The sequence below is a fragment of the Pleurodeles waltl genome, chromosome 6 (assembly GCF_031143425.1).
Source record: "Pleurodeles waltl isolate 20211129_DDA chromosome 6, aPleWal1.hap1.20221129, whole genome shotgun sequence".
Classification (NCBI taxonomy): domain Eukaryota; kingdom Metazoa; phylum Chordata; class Amphibia; order Caudata; family Salamandridae; genus Pleurodeles; species Pleurodeles waltl.
In genome coordinates, this window is record NC_090445.1 from 1,218,591,755 (window position 1) to 1,218,613,142 (window position 21,388).

Genomic DNA, 21,388 nt, shown 5'->3' on the forward strand with positions numbered 1-21,388 from the left:
AAGGTACTTTATTTTAGTGACAATATGCCAAATGTATCTCAGAGAATACCCTCACTTAAGAGGTAAGTAATATACACAAGTTATATGTACACAAACCCAAAACAGGTAAGTAACAGTAAAAAAAGTAGTGCAAACAATGTAGAATCACAATAGGATGCAATAGGTGAACATAGGTCTAGGGGCAACACAAACCATATACTCTAAAAGTGGAATGCGAATCACGAATGGACCCCAGACCTATGGGAGCTTGTAGAGGGTTGCTGGGACTGTAAGAAAACAGTAAGGGTGTCCAAAATACCCCACCCTAAGACCCTGAAAAGTAGGAGTAAATTTACCCTACTACCCCAGAAAGACAAAATAGTCGTGATAGGGGAATTCTGCAAGAACCACAAGCATCAGCAAAACGCTGAAGACGGATTCCTGGACGTGAGGACCTACAAGGCAAGGGGACCAAGTCCAAGAGTCGCGATAGTGTCCAGGGGGGGCAGGAGCCCAGGAAACCCCGGATGAAGGTGCAAAAGGGCTGCCTCTGGGTGGAAGAAGCCGAGGATTCTGCAACAACGAAAAGGGCTAGGAACTTTTCCTTTGGATGGAAGATGTCCCACAGGGTGTTGGATGTTGCAGAAGTGTTTCCACGCAGAAATACCGCAAACAAGCCTTGCTAGCTGCAAGGTTTGGGTAGAGGTTTTTGGGTGCTGCTGGGGACCAGGAAGGACCAGGATGTTGCTCCTTGGAGGAGGAGACAGAGGGGGCGCTCAGCAACTCAGAGAGCCCCCGCAGAAGCAGGCAGCACCCGCAAAAGTACCGGAGCAGGCACTTAGAAGATTTGTGAACTGGAATCACAAAAGGAGGGTCCCACGACATCGGAGTCCAACTCAGAGGGTTGAGCACTGCAGGACGGAGTGCTGGGGACCCAGGCTAGGCTGTGCACAATGGAATCCTTGGAGAAGTGCACAGAAGCCGGAGCAGCTGCAAATCACACAGTACAAAGGTTTGCTGTCTGGTGTGGGGAGGCAAGGACTTACCTCCACCAAACTTGGACTGAAGGATCACTGGACTGTGGGGGTCACTTGAATCTAGCTCCTGTGTTCCAGGGACTACACTCGTCAGGATGAGAGGGGACCCAGAGGACCGGTGATGCAGTCTTTTGGTGCCTGCGTTAGCAGGGGGAAGAGTCCGTTGATCCACTGGAGATTTCTTCTTGGCTTCCAGTGCAGGGTGAAGGCAGGCAGCCCTCAGAGCATGCACCACCAGGAAACAGTTGAGAAAGCCGCCAGGATGAGGCGCTACAATGTTGCTGGTAGTCGTCTTGCTACTTTGTAGTGGTTTTGCAGGCGTCCTGGAGCAGTCAGCGGTCGATCCTTGGCAGAAGTCGAAGAGGGAAGTGCAGAGGAACTCTGGTGAGCTCTTGCATTCGTTATCTGAAGAATACCCCAGAGGAGAGACCCCAAATAGCCAGAAAATGAGGTTTGGCTACCAAGAAAGGAGGTTTGGCTACCAAGAGAGGTAAGAGCCTATCAGAGGGGGTCTCGGACGGCACCTGCTGGCACTGGCCACTCAGAGCAGTCCAGTGTGCCCCAACACCTCTGAATCCAAGATGGCAGAGGTCTGGGACACACTGGAGGAGCTCTGGGCACCTCCCCTGGGAGGTACTGGTCAGGGGAGTGGTCACTCACCTTTCATTTGTCCAGTTTCGCGCCAGAGCAGGGCTTGGGGATCCCTGAACCGGTGTAGACTGGCTTATGCAGAGATGGGCACCATCTGTGCCCATCAAAGCATTTCCAGAGGCTGGGGAAGGCTACTTCTCACAGCCCTTCACACCTATTTCCAAAAGGAGAGGGTGTAACACCTTCTCTCAGAGGAAATCCTTTGTTCTGCCTTCCTGGGCCGGGGCTGCCCAGACCCCAGGAGGGCAGAATCCTGTCTGAGGGGTTGGCAGCAGCAGCTGCAGTGGAAACCCCGGAAAGGCAGTTTGGCAGTACCAAGGTTCTGTGCTAGAGACCCGGGGGATCATGGAATTGCCCCCCAATACCAGAATGGTATTGGGGGGACAACTCCATGATCTTAGACATGTTATGGCCATGTCCGGAGTTACCATTGTGACGCTACACTTTGGTAGTGACCTATGTGCAGTGCACGCGTGTAATGGTGTCCCAGCACTCACAAAGTTTGGGGAATTTGCCCTGAACGATGTGGGGGCACCTTGGCTAGTGCCAGGGTGCTCACACACTAAGTAATTTGGCACCCAACCTTCACCAAGTGAGGGTTAGACATAGAGGTGACTTATAAGTTACTTTTGTGCAGTGAAAAACGGCTGTGATATAACGTGGACGTTATTTCACTCGGGCTGCAGCGGCAGGCCTCTGTAAGAACTGCCTGAGCTCCCTATGGGTGGCAAAAGAAATGTTGCAGTCCATAGGGATCTCCTGGAATCCCAATACCCTGGGTACCTAAGTACCATATACAAGGGAATTATAAGGGTGTATTAGTGTGCCAATGAGACTTGGTAAAATTAGTCACTAGCCTGCAGTGACAATTTTAGAAAGAAGAGAGAGCATAAACACTGAGGTTCTGGTTAGCAGAGCCTCAGTGATACAGTTAGGCACCACACAGGGAACACATACAGGGCATACACTATGAGCACTGGGGTCCTGCCTAGCAGGATTCCAGTGACATAAGGGCAAAAACAAACAAACATAAAGTGAAAATGGGGGTAACATGCCAGGCAAGATGGTACTTTCCTACACCTCCTTAACATTTTTTTCATGACCTCAGAACTCCCAGGAATGGGGTATTTGAGAGACAGACAGCCTGAAGAAGTTTGGTTTACGGAGTGTGTGAAGAATGTGCATTACTGCTTACACAATAAAGGTGTAATTAAAATGTACATTAATAATGTGCAAACTTCTTTGTGTTTGTAAAACAAATTAAATACATTATTCAGTTATGAGAGCCAGTAGGTGTTGTTTTTGCTGGTGGTTAAATAAAAGATACTAAAAGGCAACATTTTCATTTTTTGCTGCAGATAGAAGAAGAAGGTAAATGGAAGAACTTTAGTTATATTCAGGGCCACTGGAATTATATGTCAGGAAAAGACGAAATTATGAGGCAGGGTTGGCCAAGCTGTGTGGCAAGAAATGTCCGGTTATGAATTAACAATGCCAATAGCTCTATCTCAAGCAAATGCGAGACCTATTGCATTGCAAATGCTTGTTTGCAGTGGCGGCCCGCGAGTAACTGGAGCAATTGCTTCCGTAAGGTCACTTTTAGGGCATCATTTGAGTCTTTTCCGGGGGCGGCTTTTTGTTTTGATTACCAATCGTAGACTTTAGGGGCAGTACCGTCGCCAAATCCACCCAAGTACCGCCCTTACGTGTCAATCGGTGTAAACCAATTTTCGGAGTAGATCCTGTTGCCTTCCCTTTGGTAAGGTAGCTCATTTCTCGGAAATAACGGCGAGGCGGATTTCAAGACCTGTTGTCAGGGACGTGTCAGTAAACACAACGTTTGGGAACGTCCCCTCTATGCTCGGGACGTTTGCGGCGTATGGGTGTTCTCTTGGATCCGCTTTTTTTTCCTTCAGAAGAGAGGCTTGCCAGGACCAACTGATAGTGATGCGCTGGAACCGATCGCTCCTTCAGAAAATAGCTTGTGGTATTCCGAACTTTTACACGGTAGTGTACTTACCACAGAGCACACTGTTCATGATTGGAAGTAGCCTGCCAGCCGCCTCATTCGCCACAGAGAAAGACTTTCGGAGACCCGTTGTTACTTGGAGAAATTGTCTGCTCTTACCACAGGTTCTCTGCTGCATTGTTGTACTGTCCTTGCCTTGGTGCTTCAGTACAGTCGCTGCAACTTGTGATCCTGTAGCGACTTTGGACAGGGAACCCAAAGGTTATGGATACACGAAGGAAAACGGCGAAGTGGATCTTCCAGGTGTTGGGTCCGTAGAGGGAGATGGTATCCGGAGCAAGGTAGGTCAGGAAGAGGTCTGTAGAGTTCAGGGACACACCCGTGACCTGAAACCCCCTGCGGAGGAAGGGTTTCTAATGCTAGATCATCGGGAAAGTGCCCCCTTCCAGCCTTCACATCCTTTGGCAGGACGTGAGTTTGAATCAATGACCATTGCCTCTTACCGTGGACCTGGGAACAACGACAGTCGCCGAAACAAAGAGCTGCCCATCCTCCTTTGGTGGAGTGAAAGCATTTTCCCCCATTTCCCTGGCGACACGGAACGTATAGATTGCCCACGCGGCTCATGTTTGGTTACCAAAAACAAAAAAGTACAGCTCTATAAGAGGACTAAATCTATAATCTTTTATGGGACAGACTTTAGGGCATACGAGGTACCATTGCCTCGGCTGCCACATCAGACGTGGGCTGTGTTCCACGAGGAATCACCTATGAATAACTATGTGTTATCACACTTGCCTGGAATAACCCTTTTTAACTATACAGCGACTTTCAGGCGGGAGTCCGACTACCCTTTGTCCCTACAATGGTTGCCAAGTATTGAATACCTCCAAAATCCCGCAGTGCCATTAATTGAAAAAAACGAGTGGGTGAAAGGTGGCCATGGCCCTGTACTCTACATACAGTCACACTGTGATGTCCCATCGGACAGGGACAGATACGTACAAGAGTTTATGAAGTACATCCAGGTAATTACCAGTACAGGTAAAATGCCCGATGGCAAAATAGTTATAACATTTTGTCTCTTTTTCAACAGGTATGTGGAAAATAGCGTTTTACCCTCTATTTTTATGTTATCAAATTCTCGGGACCTCATTATTGATACATGATTGCTTTCAGGTTTATAGTACTGGCACTTTTACGGAGTTCGTGATACCATTTATGCTGACTGTGTGGTCTCTTGGAAAGTAGGAACTGGAAATTGTTCAGTAACAATTTTAGTAGATGGAATTGTAGGAAAACAGTGTAATCCGAAAGGTGTTTTTACAGTCAATCGTGAATATGTTATTTCATCCCAGTTCATTTAGCCGAAGACACATTTCAATAAGATTTAACGGATAAGCCACCTCATTAAAATACAATTCAGATTTATAAAATCCATCAAAATAACTATGACATGGTGGAGACTAGGTTCAGGGTTGGGTTCAGCTGTGGGGTAAAAGGGTCAAGAGGAGGGTTAAGTTAAGGCCAGGTTAGAGGATGAGGAACTGGTTATAGCAAAAGGCACAGTTGAAGTTTGGTTTAGTTTACTGCTGTTAAGGCATTGGCTTGCACCAAGCTTAATGATTAGGGTGTCTCCGACTTGAATTCGGGCAAGGGTTGAGAATGAAGTTTGAAGTAGTATTTATGGTTGGGCTCAGGGAAAACAATAGGTTTCAGCATGGCTTTAAGTGGGATGAAAAGACAAGAGGGTCTCTCAGAAGGGGGAGGCCGATGCAGTTAAGGGTGTGGCTTAAAAACACATAAGCTAAAAATCTGTGCTTAGCATAGTGTGCCGCCCAAATGGTATTTTGCTACTTCTTTCTCTCAATGCATCCAGATGTATAATAAAACAAGTAACATTACAGCTACAACAAGCCAGGACTATTGGCTTTGTCAGTAGTTATTAGTTGCAAAAACAATGACGTTGTTGTATAAAATATTGAAAAATAACTTCAGTTGTGTAATGGTGAGACTGTGAAAGAACTACAACGAGTCTCTTTGAAGTTGCATCAATGCAGGGCAGTACTGCTGCCTTGCTAAGATCTTTTTTTCACCCGGGGGGTCAGGGAAAAAATGGAGAGTCCGATAGGGACCTGTCTCAGCACCTGCTTTTTCGAACTGCCCGTGCTGAGCACCAGTATGACCCAGCCCACTTAAAGCCCTGGTTTCAGGCTTCAGAAAAATGTTAACAGACTTCGGGTCTAGTGACTTGAATGATATACTCGACCTAACTGTATTAAGATTGACCCATGAATTAATCTCAGATTGTGTGAACTTTTTATTTTATTTCACCAAGTCGCCTTTTTCTTTATTATCACATATAATATCACCTTCATATATGAGTTCAGCATGTTACGGTGCACAGACCTCTTGTTTGATGATTTAATAGACAAAACCTCTTCTTCATGTATAATACATATGTAGCCCACATATAGGGTACTCTTTGTCAACCGGTCAGGAGCAGGAATGTTTCTCAGTTCATATTTAAAAAAATAAAATAATAATCCACTTTTAATAAATGTGTTACTAAAGCATGATGTGATAGTGCTCTGTCTTTACAAGCAGACGTAGTACATGGAAATGGGCACAAACGCTCCTACTGACCTACGGTTTTACTGACAAAACTATACAGTGTACGAAGAATGTGTGGAAATCGGGTGTCAGAAAATATTTATCTTTTGCACATCACCAAGCAAATTATCACTAAGTACAGATTTGTTTTGATCCTACCAAAATCTTTGCTTCCATCTCACCTCCGAATTACAAAAAGGTGCTTTCCTAACTATTAAAATATATTTTGAAATAATTTTACACTTCATTCACAATCTGTTTAAATGTTGTGTGTCCAGCACGATTGCCAGGCTTACAAAATCCTCTAACTTTACAGTCAGAGAAAGAAAAGTAACCACCAATCTCCAGGATATAATAAGTAGCAAATTTGATAGAAGACATAAGCTGGCATTTGACTTCTGTCTTTGAACACACAGCAAATGTGACAAGATGAAAACAAGATTTCAAGGCATCTTTACTGATCAGTATCATTAACACCTGCTCTTTGTCAGCTCGAGTTCTCTCGCCAGACCGGACCAGTAGGCTTTAAAAACAGATTGCCTTGATGAAATCTGACCTTCCTTAGCAAGTGGGCGAGTAAATTTCTCGAGGCCTGGGTTTCAAGGCATTTCATTTAAGAAGAAACACACAAATAAAGAAAGATAAAGGAACATGTATTTAAAAATAATGGTACTTATACACAATAAAAGACAATAGTCAGTGTCACCCAAAATAAAGGTCCTTTTTTTAGTGACACAGGGCCAAAAATATCTTAGAGGCAATACTCCTTCCGGAGGTAAGCATTAAACACAATATATACAGTAGAGACCAAAATCAGGTAAGTAAATAGTCACAGGATGGTGCAAACAATAGAAATACCATAAAATGCAATAGGAAGAAATAGGCCTAGGGGCAACACTAACCATATAGTAAGAAAGTGGAATGCAAATCACAAATTCCCCCCTAGGCAAGTGTAGTGTGTAGAGGATCGCTGGGAGTGTAAGAAAACACCAAAGGTAAGTACAATACCCCACCCCAGAGCCCAGGAAAGTAGGAGTAAAGTACTGCAAGTTTCCTTAGGACACAGTACAAGTCATGTTTAGAGTTATTGCAAGAACCAAGCAAGGCTGCAAACAACACATGGTGGATTCCTGGACCTGAAGACCTGCAAAGGAAGGAGACCAAGTGCAGAAGTCGCAGAAGGTTCCAGGAAGGACAGGAGACCCTGCCAACCTAGAAGATGGTACAAAAGAGGATTTTCCGGTTGGAAGAAGTCTGCAGAAGAGCACCAAAGAAGATGGCTGCGGGTTCCTGCGTGATGCAAAGGATGTCCCACGTCGAGATGTTGGATGCAGGCTTGTTGCAGCTCTTGTTTCGTCCAACAGGCCTTGGTTCAACCAATGTCACGGATTGCATCAAAATGGCGCTACCTGGACCCAGGAGGGACCTGGGGGCCTCAACTCGGACTGAGGAGGCAGAGGGGGTCTCCCAACACTGGAGGGAAACCACAGATGACCAGGCAGCACCCACGGGAATCCCAGGACACGGGGACAAAGAAGGTGCAAATTGCGGTTGCTGCAGCACTACAAAAGAAGGTCCCACACCGCTGGAAAACAACTCGGCGAGTTGAGCGTCGCAGGATAGAGTGCTGGGATCTTGGGCCATGTAGCGCACAAAGGATTCTTGCAAATAGTGCACAGAGGCCTCAGAAGGTAGAGATGACACGGTGCACAGGGGTACTGTAGCAAACGGGGAAGGCAAGATCTTAACTTTGCCAAATTTGGACATCTGGACCTTAGGACAGTCTGTGTCAAAGGGGTCCACCACCTGTGTTCTAGGAAGCACGCTTGTCGCCAGGAGAGGAGTCCCAGAGAACCAGTTGTCGTCTTGGAAGGTGCCTCCTGGTGCAGGGAAGTGACTCCGTCACTCCACTGTAGATTTCTTCGGTCCTTCCGGTGCAGGGTGAAGATAGGGAGTCCTCGGAGCGTGCACACCTTGGAAACTGTTGCAGTTGCTGGCTGGAGCTGAAGTTGCAGAGTCACAGTAGCGTTCTTGGACACTTTGTTGCCGTTACAGCATGTTCCTAGAGCAGTCTGCGGTTGATGCGACGGTCAGAGGATGAAGCAGGAGCTGCAGAGGATTCCTGGAGGAAACTTGCAAGCCAACTCTGAAAAGGGACCCACAGGAGAGACCCTAAATCCTAGAGGGGGATTGGCTACCAAACCAGGTGTGCACCTATCAGGAGGGATCTCTGACATCACCTCAGAGATCTCCAGAGTGTCCCCACACCTTGGAAAACAAGATGGCTGACGCCAGGGACACACTGGAGGAGCTCTGGGCACCACCCCTGGGGTGGTGATGGACAGGGGAGTGGACACTCCCCTTTCTTTTGTCCAGTTTCATGCCAAAGTAAGGGCTGGGGGTCCCTGAACCTGTGTAGACAGGTTTATGCAAGGAGGGCACCATCTGTGCCCTTCAAAGCATTTCCAGAGGCTCTGGGAGGCTACCCCTTCCAAGCCTGTAACACGTATTGCAAAAGGGAGAGGGTGTAACACCCTCTTCCCAAATGAAATGTTTTGTTCTGCCTTCCTAGGACTGAGCTGCTCAGACCCCAGGAGGGCAGAACCCTGTCTGTGAGGTGGAAGCAGCTGTAGCTGCAGTGCAAGCCTCAGATAGCTGGTTTGGCAGCACTGGGGGGCTATGATGGAGCCCCCTGGATGCATGGAATTGGCTCCCCAGTACCAGATTTGGAATGGGGGGGACAAGTCCATGATCTCAGTCATGTTACATGGCCATATTCAGAGTTACCATTGTGAAGCTACATATAGGTATTGACCTATATGTAGTACACGTGTGTAATGGTATCCACAAACTCACGAAGTCCGGGGGATTGGCCCTGGACAGCGTGGGGGCAGCTTTGCTAGTGCAAGGTTGCCCTCACACTTAGTAAGTTTGCACCTAGACTTCAGTAAATGAAGGTTAGACATATAGGTGACTTATATGTTACTTAAGTGCAGTGAAAATGGCCGTGAAAGAGTGTGTGCACTATTTCACGCGAGCTGCAATGGCAGTCCTGCGAAATGGTTTGTCTGAGCTCCTTATGGGTGGCAAAAGAAATGCTGCAGCCCATAAGGATCTCCTGGAACCCCAATGCCCGGGGTACCTAGGTACCATTTACTAGGGACTTATAAGGGGGGTCCAGTGTGCCAATTGAAATTGGTAAATGAAGTCACTAGCCTATAGTGACTAATTTGGAAGCAGAAAGAGCATAGGCACTGAAGTTCTGGTTAGCAGAACTTCAGTGGCACGGGTAAGCACTACTGACAACACACACATTAGGCCACAATCAATGAACACAGGGGTCCTGGCTAGCAGGATCTCAGTGAGACAGTAAAAACACACTGCCACACACTCACAAACAGGCCAAAAGTGGGGGTAACCATGCTAGAAAGAGGCTACTTTCTCACATAACCCCCCGCCCCAAACGAAGGACAATAAGGCTAACCTTGGCCAGTGTAGACTTTATTGTCTAAGTGGTGATAAGTGGGGAGTAGATATGCAATAGAGTGGTTACTCCCTTTATCATCCACTGTATGGTTAATTCCCTGTGGGGATGTAAACCACCCTATTTGGAGATGTTTACCTAACCAACAGTGTGAGTGTAAATTCTTAGAGTTTTATTAGTATGTTTTTAAGTTGGGCAGTGGGTTGGTCCACTGGGCCTATGTCAGATGAAGAGCATGCTAGACAGGGATGCTGTCTCAACAAAGCCATGGCTGGGAAAAAGTTTGTCCATAAGGCATTAAGAGAGAACAGTGTTGCTGTTTCTCTTCCGCTGGAGCAGTGTAGGGCTGCTGTCCTATAAGCTCCACACTAGGACAGGGCTGCTGCACTAAAGTCTCTCTGGGAGGGCTGGAGGGTTGCTAAAATGGTGCAGTTTTGCACATCTGCTTTAGCGGTTCCACAGAGAGGTACTTTTCTCTCTAGAAGTCCAGCTGTGGTAGCTGAGGGCTCCTTTGTTACAGATTCCACACCAGGAGAAATTTCACCCACCAGAGGAATGGTATCCTTAGTGGCAGGGTGGGGAAGGGATACTTTGATACCCTTTTTACCTATTGGTAGAGAGGGATGCTGATATTTCAGGCCTTTTACTCTCCATTGCTTTTTCATTTCACCAGAAATGAGAGGAAGCAATTCCTCAGGGATACCCAGCATGGATGCATGGGGCCTTGACTCTACCTCAGCCCAAACTGAGGCCTCTAGGTCATTCCCTAAGAGGCAATCTACAGGTAAGCTAGATGATACCACTACCTGCGTAAGGCCAGTAACTCCACCCCAACTAAGTTGAACTACAGTTAAGGGGAGAGACTGAGTGGAGCTATTGACATCAGTAACTTGGTACTTCTGTCCAAGGAGGTGTTGTGCAGGTGACACCCAAGTTTTTCAGTGACAGAAGTGATCCTGGCACCTGTGTGCCTGTACGCCTGGGCCTCAACACCATTTATTAAGATTGACTGCCTGTACTTATCCATGTTAAGGGGACAAGCAGCCAAGGTGGCAAGGCCAATGCAACCAGGTGTGACAGAAGCTGTCTTGGGACTCTCTACCCCAGTTTCTAATATGGTCCCAAAAGTGAACCCAACTACACCTTTAGTTTGACTATTGCAGTAGTCCCACCACTATTACCTCTACTGTTAGGGGCACTAGAGTGTGATGTATTAGTGGTGGTAGGCTCAGGGGCTTTACCTGGGCAGGACTTATCCCCTGGCCAGTGACCTTTACCTGTGCACACATAGCACTAGGGCTTTGTATTGTGTGTAGAGTGAGAAGAAGATGAAGAAGATGATTTATCCACACCCACAGAGGAGTGTTTTGGACCTGAAGAATGATCTTTGTTCTTACTTTTATCCCCAAGCTTGTCCTGAGATTTTTCACCATCTTTCTTTTTGCTGTCCTAGACACCCCGTGTATGAGCTTTTCTGCTCACCCTTGTTCTGACCCATTTGTCTGCCTTCTTTCCCAATTCTTGGAGAGAGGTCAGATCTGAGTCCACAAGATACTGATGCAACAAGTCAGACACACAATTGTTCAATATATGCTCTCTCAGAATTAGATTATACAGGCGTTCATAGTCAGTCACCTTACTGCCATTTACCAACCTTCTAGGGCCTTCACTGATCAGTCTACAAAGTCTATCCAATCCTGTGAAGATTCATTTCTGGTCTCTCTGAACTTTATTCTGTGTTGCTCAGTGGTTAATCCCAGACCATCCAAGAGTGCACTTTTGAGAATGTGATATTTGTCTGCATCATCCTCCCTGACAATAAGGAGTCTGTCTCTCTACTTGCCAGTGAAAGACAACCACAGGATAGTAGTCCACTGTGCGCAAGGGACCCTCTGAACCTTACAGGCCCTCTCAAGTGCAGCAAACCACTTATAGATGTCATCCCTATCCTTGTAATGGGGAACAACTTTGTGCAGATTTCTGGAATCAAATGTAGGTTCCCTAACACTGTAGATCCTGAAACTGCTGCTGCCACAATGGGGAACTAACCCCAACCCCTGCCTTTCCCTTTCCACAGCCATGGATTAACTGTCTAAGGCCAACTGTTGCTGCATTAGCCTCAGTCTGGCCTCCTCTAACCTCAGCTTTCAGCGTTTCCCATCTAGGGACTGGTCCTTAGGGTTAGAAGTGTGAGATACTTCTGAGACAGAAGTAACATGTGAATTGGCAGAGGCAGATCTTTCCCTAACTGGAGCCACCCTAGTTACCTGCCTTCTAGGTGTGAAGGAAGCCCTACTGGTGTGTGACCCCTTCACACCCCCAGCTAAACTAGTGGTTTGTTGATGGAAAGATCAGTGTAAGGACCCTCCCCAGGATTATCAGTATGCTCCTCTGAGCCTGCCTGGTTGGAATCTCCCTCTACCTCCCCCTCTGACTGTACCTGACCATAGGTATGTTCCTGGGCATCCTGCAGGAGGAGATTTAAGAGAAATTCCTTGTTGGGGGTCCTTCCCAATCCCTAAACGTCTTTCAATGCAGAGACTCCTCAAACTTTTAATATTCAATCTTTCATATGTTGTCTTCACTACTCTAGGGGTAGGCTCTACAACAGACATGTTGACAGAAAGAGTTTAGGAAAAAGAGTAAAAAGTTAGTAAACTATTAGGCCTAACTTCTTAGAGAAAAGAAAACTTTTCAGAAACATTTAGAAAGTTAAAACTGATTTCTAGGTACAATTACGTATAGCTCTAAGTATTGGAGAAAGCTTTTTTTTGTGAAAAGCACTAAGTAACAAAGTGGTAAAGCAATTGCAAGTACTTATCCCACCACTGCACCACCAATGTAGAAGGCTGTCCTGGTTGTAGTGGGTACATTGGGTACTTACACCTCATACCAGGTCCAGTTATCCCTTATTAGTGAAATGTAGTAGGTACTTTATTTTAGTGACTGTAGGAAGGTAGCCTCTTTCTAGCCTTGTTAACCCCACTTTTGGCCTGTTTGTGAGTATATGTCAGGGTGTTTTCACTGTCTCACTGGGATCATGCTAGCCAGGGCCCAGTGCTCATAGTGAAAACCCTGCGTTATCAGTGTGTTTGTTATGTGTCACTGGGATCCTGCTAGCCAGGACCCCAGTGCTCATATGTTTGTGGCCTAAATGTGTTCCCTGTGTGATGCCTAACTGTATCACTGAGGCTCTGCTAACCAGAACCTCACTGTTTATGCTCTCTCTGCTTTTAAAATTGTCACTGCAGGCTAGTGACTAATTTGACCAATTCTCATTGGCACACTGGAACACCCTTATAATTCCCTTGTGTATGGTACCTAGGTACCCAGGGTATTGGGGTTCCAGGAGATCCCTATGGGCTGCAGCATTTCTTTTGCCACCCATAGGGAGCTCAGACAATTCTTACACAGGACTGCCTCTGCAGCCTGAGTGAAATAACGTCCACGTTATTTCACAGCCATTTTCACTGCACATAAGTAACTATTAATTCACCTATATGTCTAACCCTCACTTGGTGAAGGTTAGGTGCCAAGTTACTTAGTGTGTGGGCACCCTGGCACTAGCCAAGGTGCCCCCACATTGTTCAGGGCAAATTCCACGGACTTTGTGAGTGCGGGTACACCATTACACGCGTGCACTACATATAGGTCAATACCTCTATGTAGCGTCACAATGGTAACTCCGACCATGGCCATGTAACATGTCTAAGATCATGGAATTGTCACCCCCAATACCATTCTGCTATTGGGGGGACAATTCCATGCATCCCCGGGTCTCTAGCACAGAACCTGGGTACTGCCAAACTGCCTTTCGGGGTTTCCACTGCAGCTGCTGCTACCAACCCCTCAGACAGGTTTCTGCCCCCCTGGGGTATGGGCAGCCTAGTCCTAGGAAGCAGAACAAAGGATTTCCTCTGAGAGAGGGTGTTACACCCTCTCCCTTTGGAAATAGGTGTGAAGGGCTGGGGAGGAGTAGTCTCCCCCAGCGTCTGGAAATGCTTTGATGGGCACAGATGGTGTCCATCTCTGCATAAGCCAGTCTACACCGGTTCAGGGATCCCCATCACTGCTCTGGCGCGAAACTTGACAAAGGAAAGGGGAGTGATCACTCCCCTGACCAGTACCTCCCAGAGAAGGTGCCCAGAGCTCCTCCAGTGTGTCCCAGACCTCTGCCATCTTGGATTCAGAGGTTTTGGGGCACAATGGACTGCTCTGAGTGGCCAGTGTCAGCAGGTGACTTCAGAGACCCCTCCTGATAGGTGCTTACCTCTTTCAGTAGCCAAACCTCCTTTCTTAGTAGCCACACCTCCTTTTCTGTCTATGTAGGGTCTCTCCTCTGGGCTATTCCTCAGATACTGAATGCAAGAGCTCACCAGAGTTCCTCTGCACTTCCCTCTTTGACTTCTGCCAAGGATCGACCGCTGACTGCTCCAGGACACCTGCGAAACCGCAACAAAGTAGCAAGACGAGTACCAGCAACATTGTAGCGCCTCATCCTGCCAGCTTTCTCGACTGTTTCCTGGTGGTGCATGCTCTTAGGGCTGTGTGCCATCAGCTGCACTGGAAGCCAAGAAGAAATCTCCTGTGGGTCGACGGAATCCTCCCCCTGCTAACGCAGGCACCAAACTTCTGCATCACCGGTCCTCTGGGTCCCCTCTCATCCTGACGAGCGTGGTCCCTGGAACACAGGAGCTGGGTCCAAGTGTCTCCCACAGTCCAGTGGCACTTCTGTCCAAATTTGGTAGAGGTAAGTCCTTGCCTCCCCACGCCAGACAGCAAACCTGTGTACTGCGTGATTTGCAGCTGCTCCGGCTTCTGTGCACTTCTCCAAGGATTCCTTTGTGCACAGCCTAGCCTGGGTCCCCAGCACTCCGTCCTGCAGTGTTCAACCCGCTGAGTTGGACTCCAACGTTGTGGGAACCTCGTTTTGTGACTCTGAGTTCACAGATCTTCTAAGTGCCTGCTTCAGTCCTTCTGCGGGTGCTGCCTGCTTCTGCAGGGGCTCACTGAGTTGCTGAGCACCCCTCGTCTCCTCCTCCAAGGGGCGACATCCTGTTCCTTCCTGGTCCCCAGCAGCACCCAAAATCCTCAACCACGACTCTTGCAGCTAGCAACGCTTGTTAGCGGTATTTCTGCCTGGAAACACTTCTGCAATCTCCAGCATGCCGTGGGACATCTTCAATCCAAAGGAGAAGTTCCTAGCTCTTTTCGTTGTTGCAGAATCTTCGGCTTCTTCCACCCAGAGGCAGCCCTTTTGCACCTGCATCCGGGGTTTTCTGGTCTCCTGCCCCCCCATACACTTTTGTGACTCTTGGACTTGGTCCCCTTCCTTTACAGGTCCTTAGGTCCGGTAATCCGTCTTCAGTGTTTTGCTGGTGCTTGTGGTTCTTGCAGAATCCCCTATCACGACTATTGTGTCTTTCTGGGGTAGTAGGGTAACTTTACTCCTACTTTTCAGGGTCTTGGGATGGGGTCTTTTGGACACCCTTACTGTTTTCTTACAGTCCTAGCGACCCTCTACAATCTCCCATAGGTCTGCGGTCCATTTGTGATTCGCATTCCACTTTTGGAGTATATGGTTGTGTTGCCCCTAGACCTATGTCTACCTATTGCATCCTATTGTGATTCTACATTGTTTGCACTTCTTTTCTTACTGCTACTTACCTGTTTTGAGTGTGTGTACATATAACTTGTGTATATTACTTACCTCCTGAGTGAGGGTATTCTCTGAGATACTTTTGGCATATTGTCACTAAAATAAAGTACCTTTATTTTTAGTAACTCTGAGTATTGTGTTTTCTTATGATATTGTGCTATATGATATAAGCGGTGTAGTAGGAGCTTTGCATGTCTCCTAGTTCAGCCTAAGCTGCTTTGCCATAGCTACCTTCTATCAGCCTAAGCTACTAGAAACATCTCTATTCTACTAATAAGGGATAAATGGACCTGGCACAGGGTGTAAGTTCCACAAGGTACCCACTATAAGCCAGGCCAGCCTCCTACATTGGTGGTGCAGCGGTGGGATAAGTACTTGCAACTGCTTTACCACTTTGTAATTTGGTGCTTTTCATAAGAAAATCATATACCAAATAGTTCAGTATATGTACACTTAACCAAAATTGTTTACTTTTCTGTTCTAAAACTTTTAACAAAGTTTCTGAAAAGTTTTGAAAACTTCTAAAAGTTCTCCCAAAGTTTGAAAACGTTTTTTCTCTGTGCTTCCTAGAGTTCTAAAACTTTTTCTCTCAGTATCCTTAAACCTTTTTCTATCATGTCTACAGTAGAGTCTACTTCCAAGGTTGTTCAGGCAACTTATGAAAGTTTAAACTACAAGAGTTTGAGGAATTTCTGCCTGGATAGAGGTTTAAGCATAGGTAAGAATCCAACAAAAGAGTTTCTCTTAAACCTGCTCTTACAGGATGACCAGAACCAGTCTGGCCTCTCTCAGGAAAGGGTAGAAAAAGGGGAGGCTTCCCAGTCAGACTCAGAGGAGTTCCCTGAAGATGCTGGGGAGGGTTCTTACAAAGTCCTGCCCCCTAGCAGGCCACCTAGTGACACTGGTAGTGTTAGAGGGCCACACATTAGTAGGACATCTTTTACTCCTAAAGGCCAGGTTACTAGGATCCAGCCAGTTAGGGACAGGTCACTCTCTGCACATTCCCACATTTCCTCTGTGTCCAAACATTCCCAAAGCCTCCCACCCTGAGGATAACTTAATGGAAAGGGAACTCAGAAAGTTGAGGATGGAAGAGACCAGACTGAAGCTTAAACAGCAGCAGCTGGCCTTAGACAGGGAATCCCTAGACGTAGAGAGGGAAAGACGGAGATTGGGGTTAGTTCCCCATGGTGGCAGCAGCAGTATTTCTGATAGCAATCCTGTTAGAGAGCAAGATTCCAGGAATCTGCATAAGATAGTCCCCCCTTACAAGGAGGGGTATGACATAAATAAGTGGTTTACTGCACTTGAGAAGGCCTGTATGGTGCAGTTGGTCCCTCAAAGGCAGTGGGCTGCTATCTTGTGGCTATCTTTCACTGGAAAGGGTAGGGATAGGCTCCTTACTGTCGGAGAAAGTGATGCCAATAATTACAAAGTTTTGAAAGATGCACTCTTGGATGGATTTGGCTTAACCACTGAACAATACAGGATTAAGTTCAGAGACACCAGAAAAGAGTCGTCTGAAGACTGGACAGATTTTGTGGACTGTTCAATGAAGGCCTTGGAAGGTTGGTTGCATGGCAGTAGAGTTTCTGACTATGAAAGCCTATATAATCTTATTCTGCAAGAGCATATTCTTAACAATTGTGTGTCTGCCATGTTGCACCAATACCTAGTAGACTCTGATCTGACCTCTCCCCAAGAATTGGGAAAGGAGGCAGACAAATGGGCCAGAACAAGGGTGAACCGAAAAGTTCATACAGAGGATGACAAGGATGGCAAGAAGAAGAATGGTAAGTCTTCTGAGAAGGGTGGGTACAAAGGTAAACATTCTGAGTCTTCATCAGGCCCACAAAAATCCTCTGGGGGTGGTGGGTCCAAATCCTCTTCAAACAATCAGAAAAGGCCTTGGTGTTATTTGTGTAAAGTCAAAGGCCATTGGGCACGTGATTCCACTTGTCCAAAGAAAAACACCAAACCTCCCAACACCACAACCCCAACTGCAACCTCTAGTGCCCCTGGTAATAGCACTGGTGGTGGGAAATCTACTACAAATAGCCAATCCAATGGTGTAGCTCGGCTCACTATTGGCAATGTAGTTGGGGTTGGTCTTGTTAGGGAGACCACAGAGGCTGTTATAGTCTCTGGTGGCATTGACTTTGCCACCTTGGTTGCTTGTCCCCTTAATATGGTAAGTACAAGCAACTACCCCTAATCAATGGTGTTGAGGTTGAGGCCTACAGGGACACAGGAGCCAGTGTAACTATGGTGATAGAAAAACTGGTCCACCCTGATCAACACCTACTTAGTCAGCAGTACCAAGTGACTGATGCTCATAACAACATTCTTAGCCACCCCATGGCTGTTGTGAATCTCAACTGGGGGGTGGGTGGAGGGTTTACTGGTCCAAAGAAAGTTGTGGTAGCCACTGAATTACCTGTAGATTACTTACTGGGCAATGATTTGGAAACATCAGCTTGGGCAGAAGTGGAGTTGGAGGCTCATGCAGCAATGCTGGGAATTCCTGGGCATATTCTTGCTTTGACAAGGGCTCAGGCCAAGAAGCAAAAAGAACAGGGAAACTTGGATCCTGGAACAATGGACCAAGAGCTCCCAAAAACTAGGGGTAGAAAGGGTAAATCCCTGCCCACTGTCCCTCCCTCTACAGAAGATTCCCCTTTTGAGGAAGAGGAATCCTCTCCCTGTGCAGAACCTACACCAGAGGAGCTGGCAGCAGACACTGCTGAGCTTTTGGGTGAAGGGGGGCCTGCCAGGGAAGAGCTGAGTGTGGCACAGCAAAACTGTCCCACATTAGAGGGTTTAAGACATCAAGCTGTCAAACAGCAGAATGGGGATGTTAGTGATAGCCATAGGGTGTACTGGGAAGACAACCTCTTGTACACAGAGTCAAGGGAACTAAACCCGGAGCTGCAAGGAGATTGGTCATTCCCCTGCAGTACAGAGAGTTTCTTCTCACCCTGGCTCATGACATTCCTTTGGCTGGGCATTTGGGCCAGACAGAAACTTGGGAAATACTTGTCCCCTTGTGTCACTGGCCTCATATGTCAGAGGACACAAAATACTTTTGTAAATCTTGTGTGACCTGCCAAGCCAGTGGCAAGACTGGTGGCACTTCAAAGGCCCCTCTAATTCCACTTCCAGTGGTTAGGGTGCCCTTTGAAAGGGTAGGGGTTAACATAGTTGGCACCCTTGACCCTCCAACAGCTTCAGGCAATAGGTTTATCTTGGTTGTAGTGGACCATGCCACAAGATATCCTGAGGCCATCCACTTAAGGACCACTACAGCTCCTGCAGTGGCAAAGGCCCTCCTGGGAATCTTAGGTTTTCCTAAGGAAGTGGTGTCAGACAGAGGTAGCAACTTATGTCTGCATACCTAAAAGCAATGTGGAAGGAATGTGGTGTAACTTAAAAGTTCACTACCCCTTATCATCCACAAACAAATGGTCTGGTTGAGAGGTTTAATAACACTCTCAAAGGTATGATAATGGGACTCCTTGAAAAACTCAGGAGGAGATGGAATGTCCTGTTACCTTGCCTCCTTTTTGCTAACAGGGAGGCACCCCAGAAAGGAGCGGGCTTCAGCCCCTTTGCACTCCTCTTTGGGCACCCTGTAAGAGGTCCACTTGCTCTTGTAAAGGAGGGTTGGGAACAACCTTTAGAAAGCTCCTAAACAGGACATTGTGGACTATGTACTTGGCCTAAGATCAAGAATGGCTGAGTAAATGAAAAAGGGCAGTAAAAACCTTCAGACCAGCCAGGAGGTGCAAAAGCAATGGCATGACCAGAAGGCTGTCCTGACTCAGTACCTCCCAGGACAGAAGGTGTGGGTATTGGAGCCTGTGGCCCCAAGAGCACTCCAGGACAAATGGAGTGGACCCCATCTCATTGTTGAGAAAAAGGGTGAGGTTACCTATTTGGTAGACCTTGGTACTGCTAGGAGTCCCCTTAGGGTGCTCCATGTCAACCGCCTGAAACCCTACTATTACAGGGCTGATCTCACCCTGCTCATGGCAACTGATGAGGGACAGGAAGAAGATCCTGATCTCTTCTCCACCACTGAAGCTGATGACTTAGTGGAGGGGGTAGTACTGGCAGATTGTCTTACTGCAGAGCAGAAAGATAACTGTATAAATCTTTTAAGTCAGTTTTCTGAACTCTTCTCATTGATACCAGGTACCAATACTTGGTGTGAGCATATAATCGATACTGGAGACAGTTTACCTGTCAAAAGTAAGATTTATAGGCAGCCTGACCATGTCAGGGACCGCATTAAACAAGAGGTTCAGATACATTTGGCATATTGTCACAAAAATAAAGTACCTTTATTTTTGGTAACTCCTGAGTATTGTTTTCTTATGATATAGTGCTAAGTGATATAAGTGGTATAGTAGGAGGTTTGCATGTCTCCTAGATTCCTGAACCGGCGTAGACTGGCTTATGCAGACCTGGGCACCATCTGTGCCCATCAAAGCATTTCCAGAGGCTGGGGGAGGCTACTCCTCCCCAGCCTTCACACCTATTTCCAAAGGGAGAGGGTGTAACACCCTCTCTCAGAGGAAGTCCTTTGTTCTGCCTTCCTGGGCCAGTGCTGCCTGGACCCCAGGAGGGCAGAAACCTGTCTGAGGGGTTGGCAGCAGCAGCAGCTGCAGTGGAGACCCCGGAAAGGCAGTTTTGCAGTACCCGGGTACTGTGCTAGAGACCAGAGGGATCATGGAATTGTCCCCCCCCAATACCAGAATGGTATTGGGGTGACAATTCCATGATCTTAGACATGTTACATGGCCATGTTCGGAGTTACCATTGTGACGCTATACATAGGTAGTGACCTATGTATAGTGCATGCGTGTAATGGTGTCCCCGCACTCACAAAGTCCGGGGAATTTGCCCTGAACGATGTGGGGTCACCTTGGCTAGTGCCAGGGTGCCCACCCACTAAGTAACTTTGCACCCAACCTTCACCAGGTGAAGGTTAGACATATAGGTGACTTATAAGTTACTTAAGTGCAGTGGTAAATGGCTGTGAAATAACGTGGACGTTATTTCACGCAGGCTGCACTGGCAGGCCTGTGTAAGAATTGTCAGAGCTCCCCATGGGTGGCAAAAGAATTGCTGCAGCCCATAGAGATCTCCTGGAACCCCAATACCCTGGGTACCTCAGTACCATATACAAGGGAATTATATGGGTGTCCCAGTATGCCAATGTGAATTGGTGAATTTAGTCACTAGCCTGTTAGTGACAAATTTGGAAAGCAGAGAGAGCATAACCACTGAGGTTCTGGTTAGCAGAGCCTCAGTGAGACAGTTAGGCACCACACAGGGAACACATATAGGCCACAAACCTATGAGCACTGGAGTCCTGGCTAGCAGGGTCCCAGTGACACATAGACTAAAACAACATATATACAGTGAAGTATGGGGGTAACATGCCAGGCAAGATGGTACTTTCCTACAGGAATGACCTGCAAAAATTGCGAAAATATATCCTAAGCCATTTCCGCTAAGAAATTAATGACAAATTTAGAGAGAGCCCCCAGGGGATCTAAACTCCGGTTGTCTCACTAACACAACCATTTCCTCCAAGCTGAGGCATATTGTTTGTGGGTAAAGTCTGACCAGGAGGCGGACATGAAAGTAAGAAATTGCTCTGAAAGATCTGGCCAGAACCAAAGTGGCCTGAAATGCATCAGGCCATGAGTGGAAGCCTGCCCTGAAGAAGAAGTTGATGTGGAAGGCCTGCTGTCTCTAGCGGGAGATCGGGAAATGAGGGAATCTAGATTGGAAAGTTTCAAGACATCTCCAGGAGTACAGGGAACCAGGGCTGTGCTCTCCACAGAGTAGTGACTAGAATCTATTCCGTCTGGTGTTGGAGTGCCTGGGCTGAGACTTTTGGGATCATCAGGAATGGAGTAAACGTGTAGTGAGGGGGACCTCTCCAGTGTTGGAGAAAAGCTCCCATGGCCATCGTATCCATTCTT

The 21,388-nt window shown here is 47.1% G+C and overlaps 1 protein-coding gene across 2 annotated transcripts in view; it reads left to right on the plus strand.

The window, feature by feature from the left end:
- Positions 1-3,283: 3,283 nt before the first annotated feature.
- The window catches only part of FUT11 (fucosyltransferase 11), a 293,142-nt gene continuing 275,037 nt past the window's right edge, over positions 3,284-21,388 (plus strand). The window contains exon 1 of one of the 2 annotated variants that reach the window (XR_011205001.1): positions 3,284-4,664. Coding sequence is in view for 1 of the 2 variants with exons in the window: in XM_069240528.1 (XP_069096629.1) it covers positions 3,525-4,664 (1,140 nt within the window). In the remaining variant the exon portion in view is untranslated. The remainder of the gene's footprint in view (positions 4,665-21,388) is intronic. The other variant, XM_069240528.1, reaches the window with a different exon arrangement.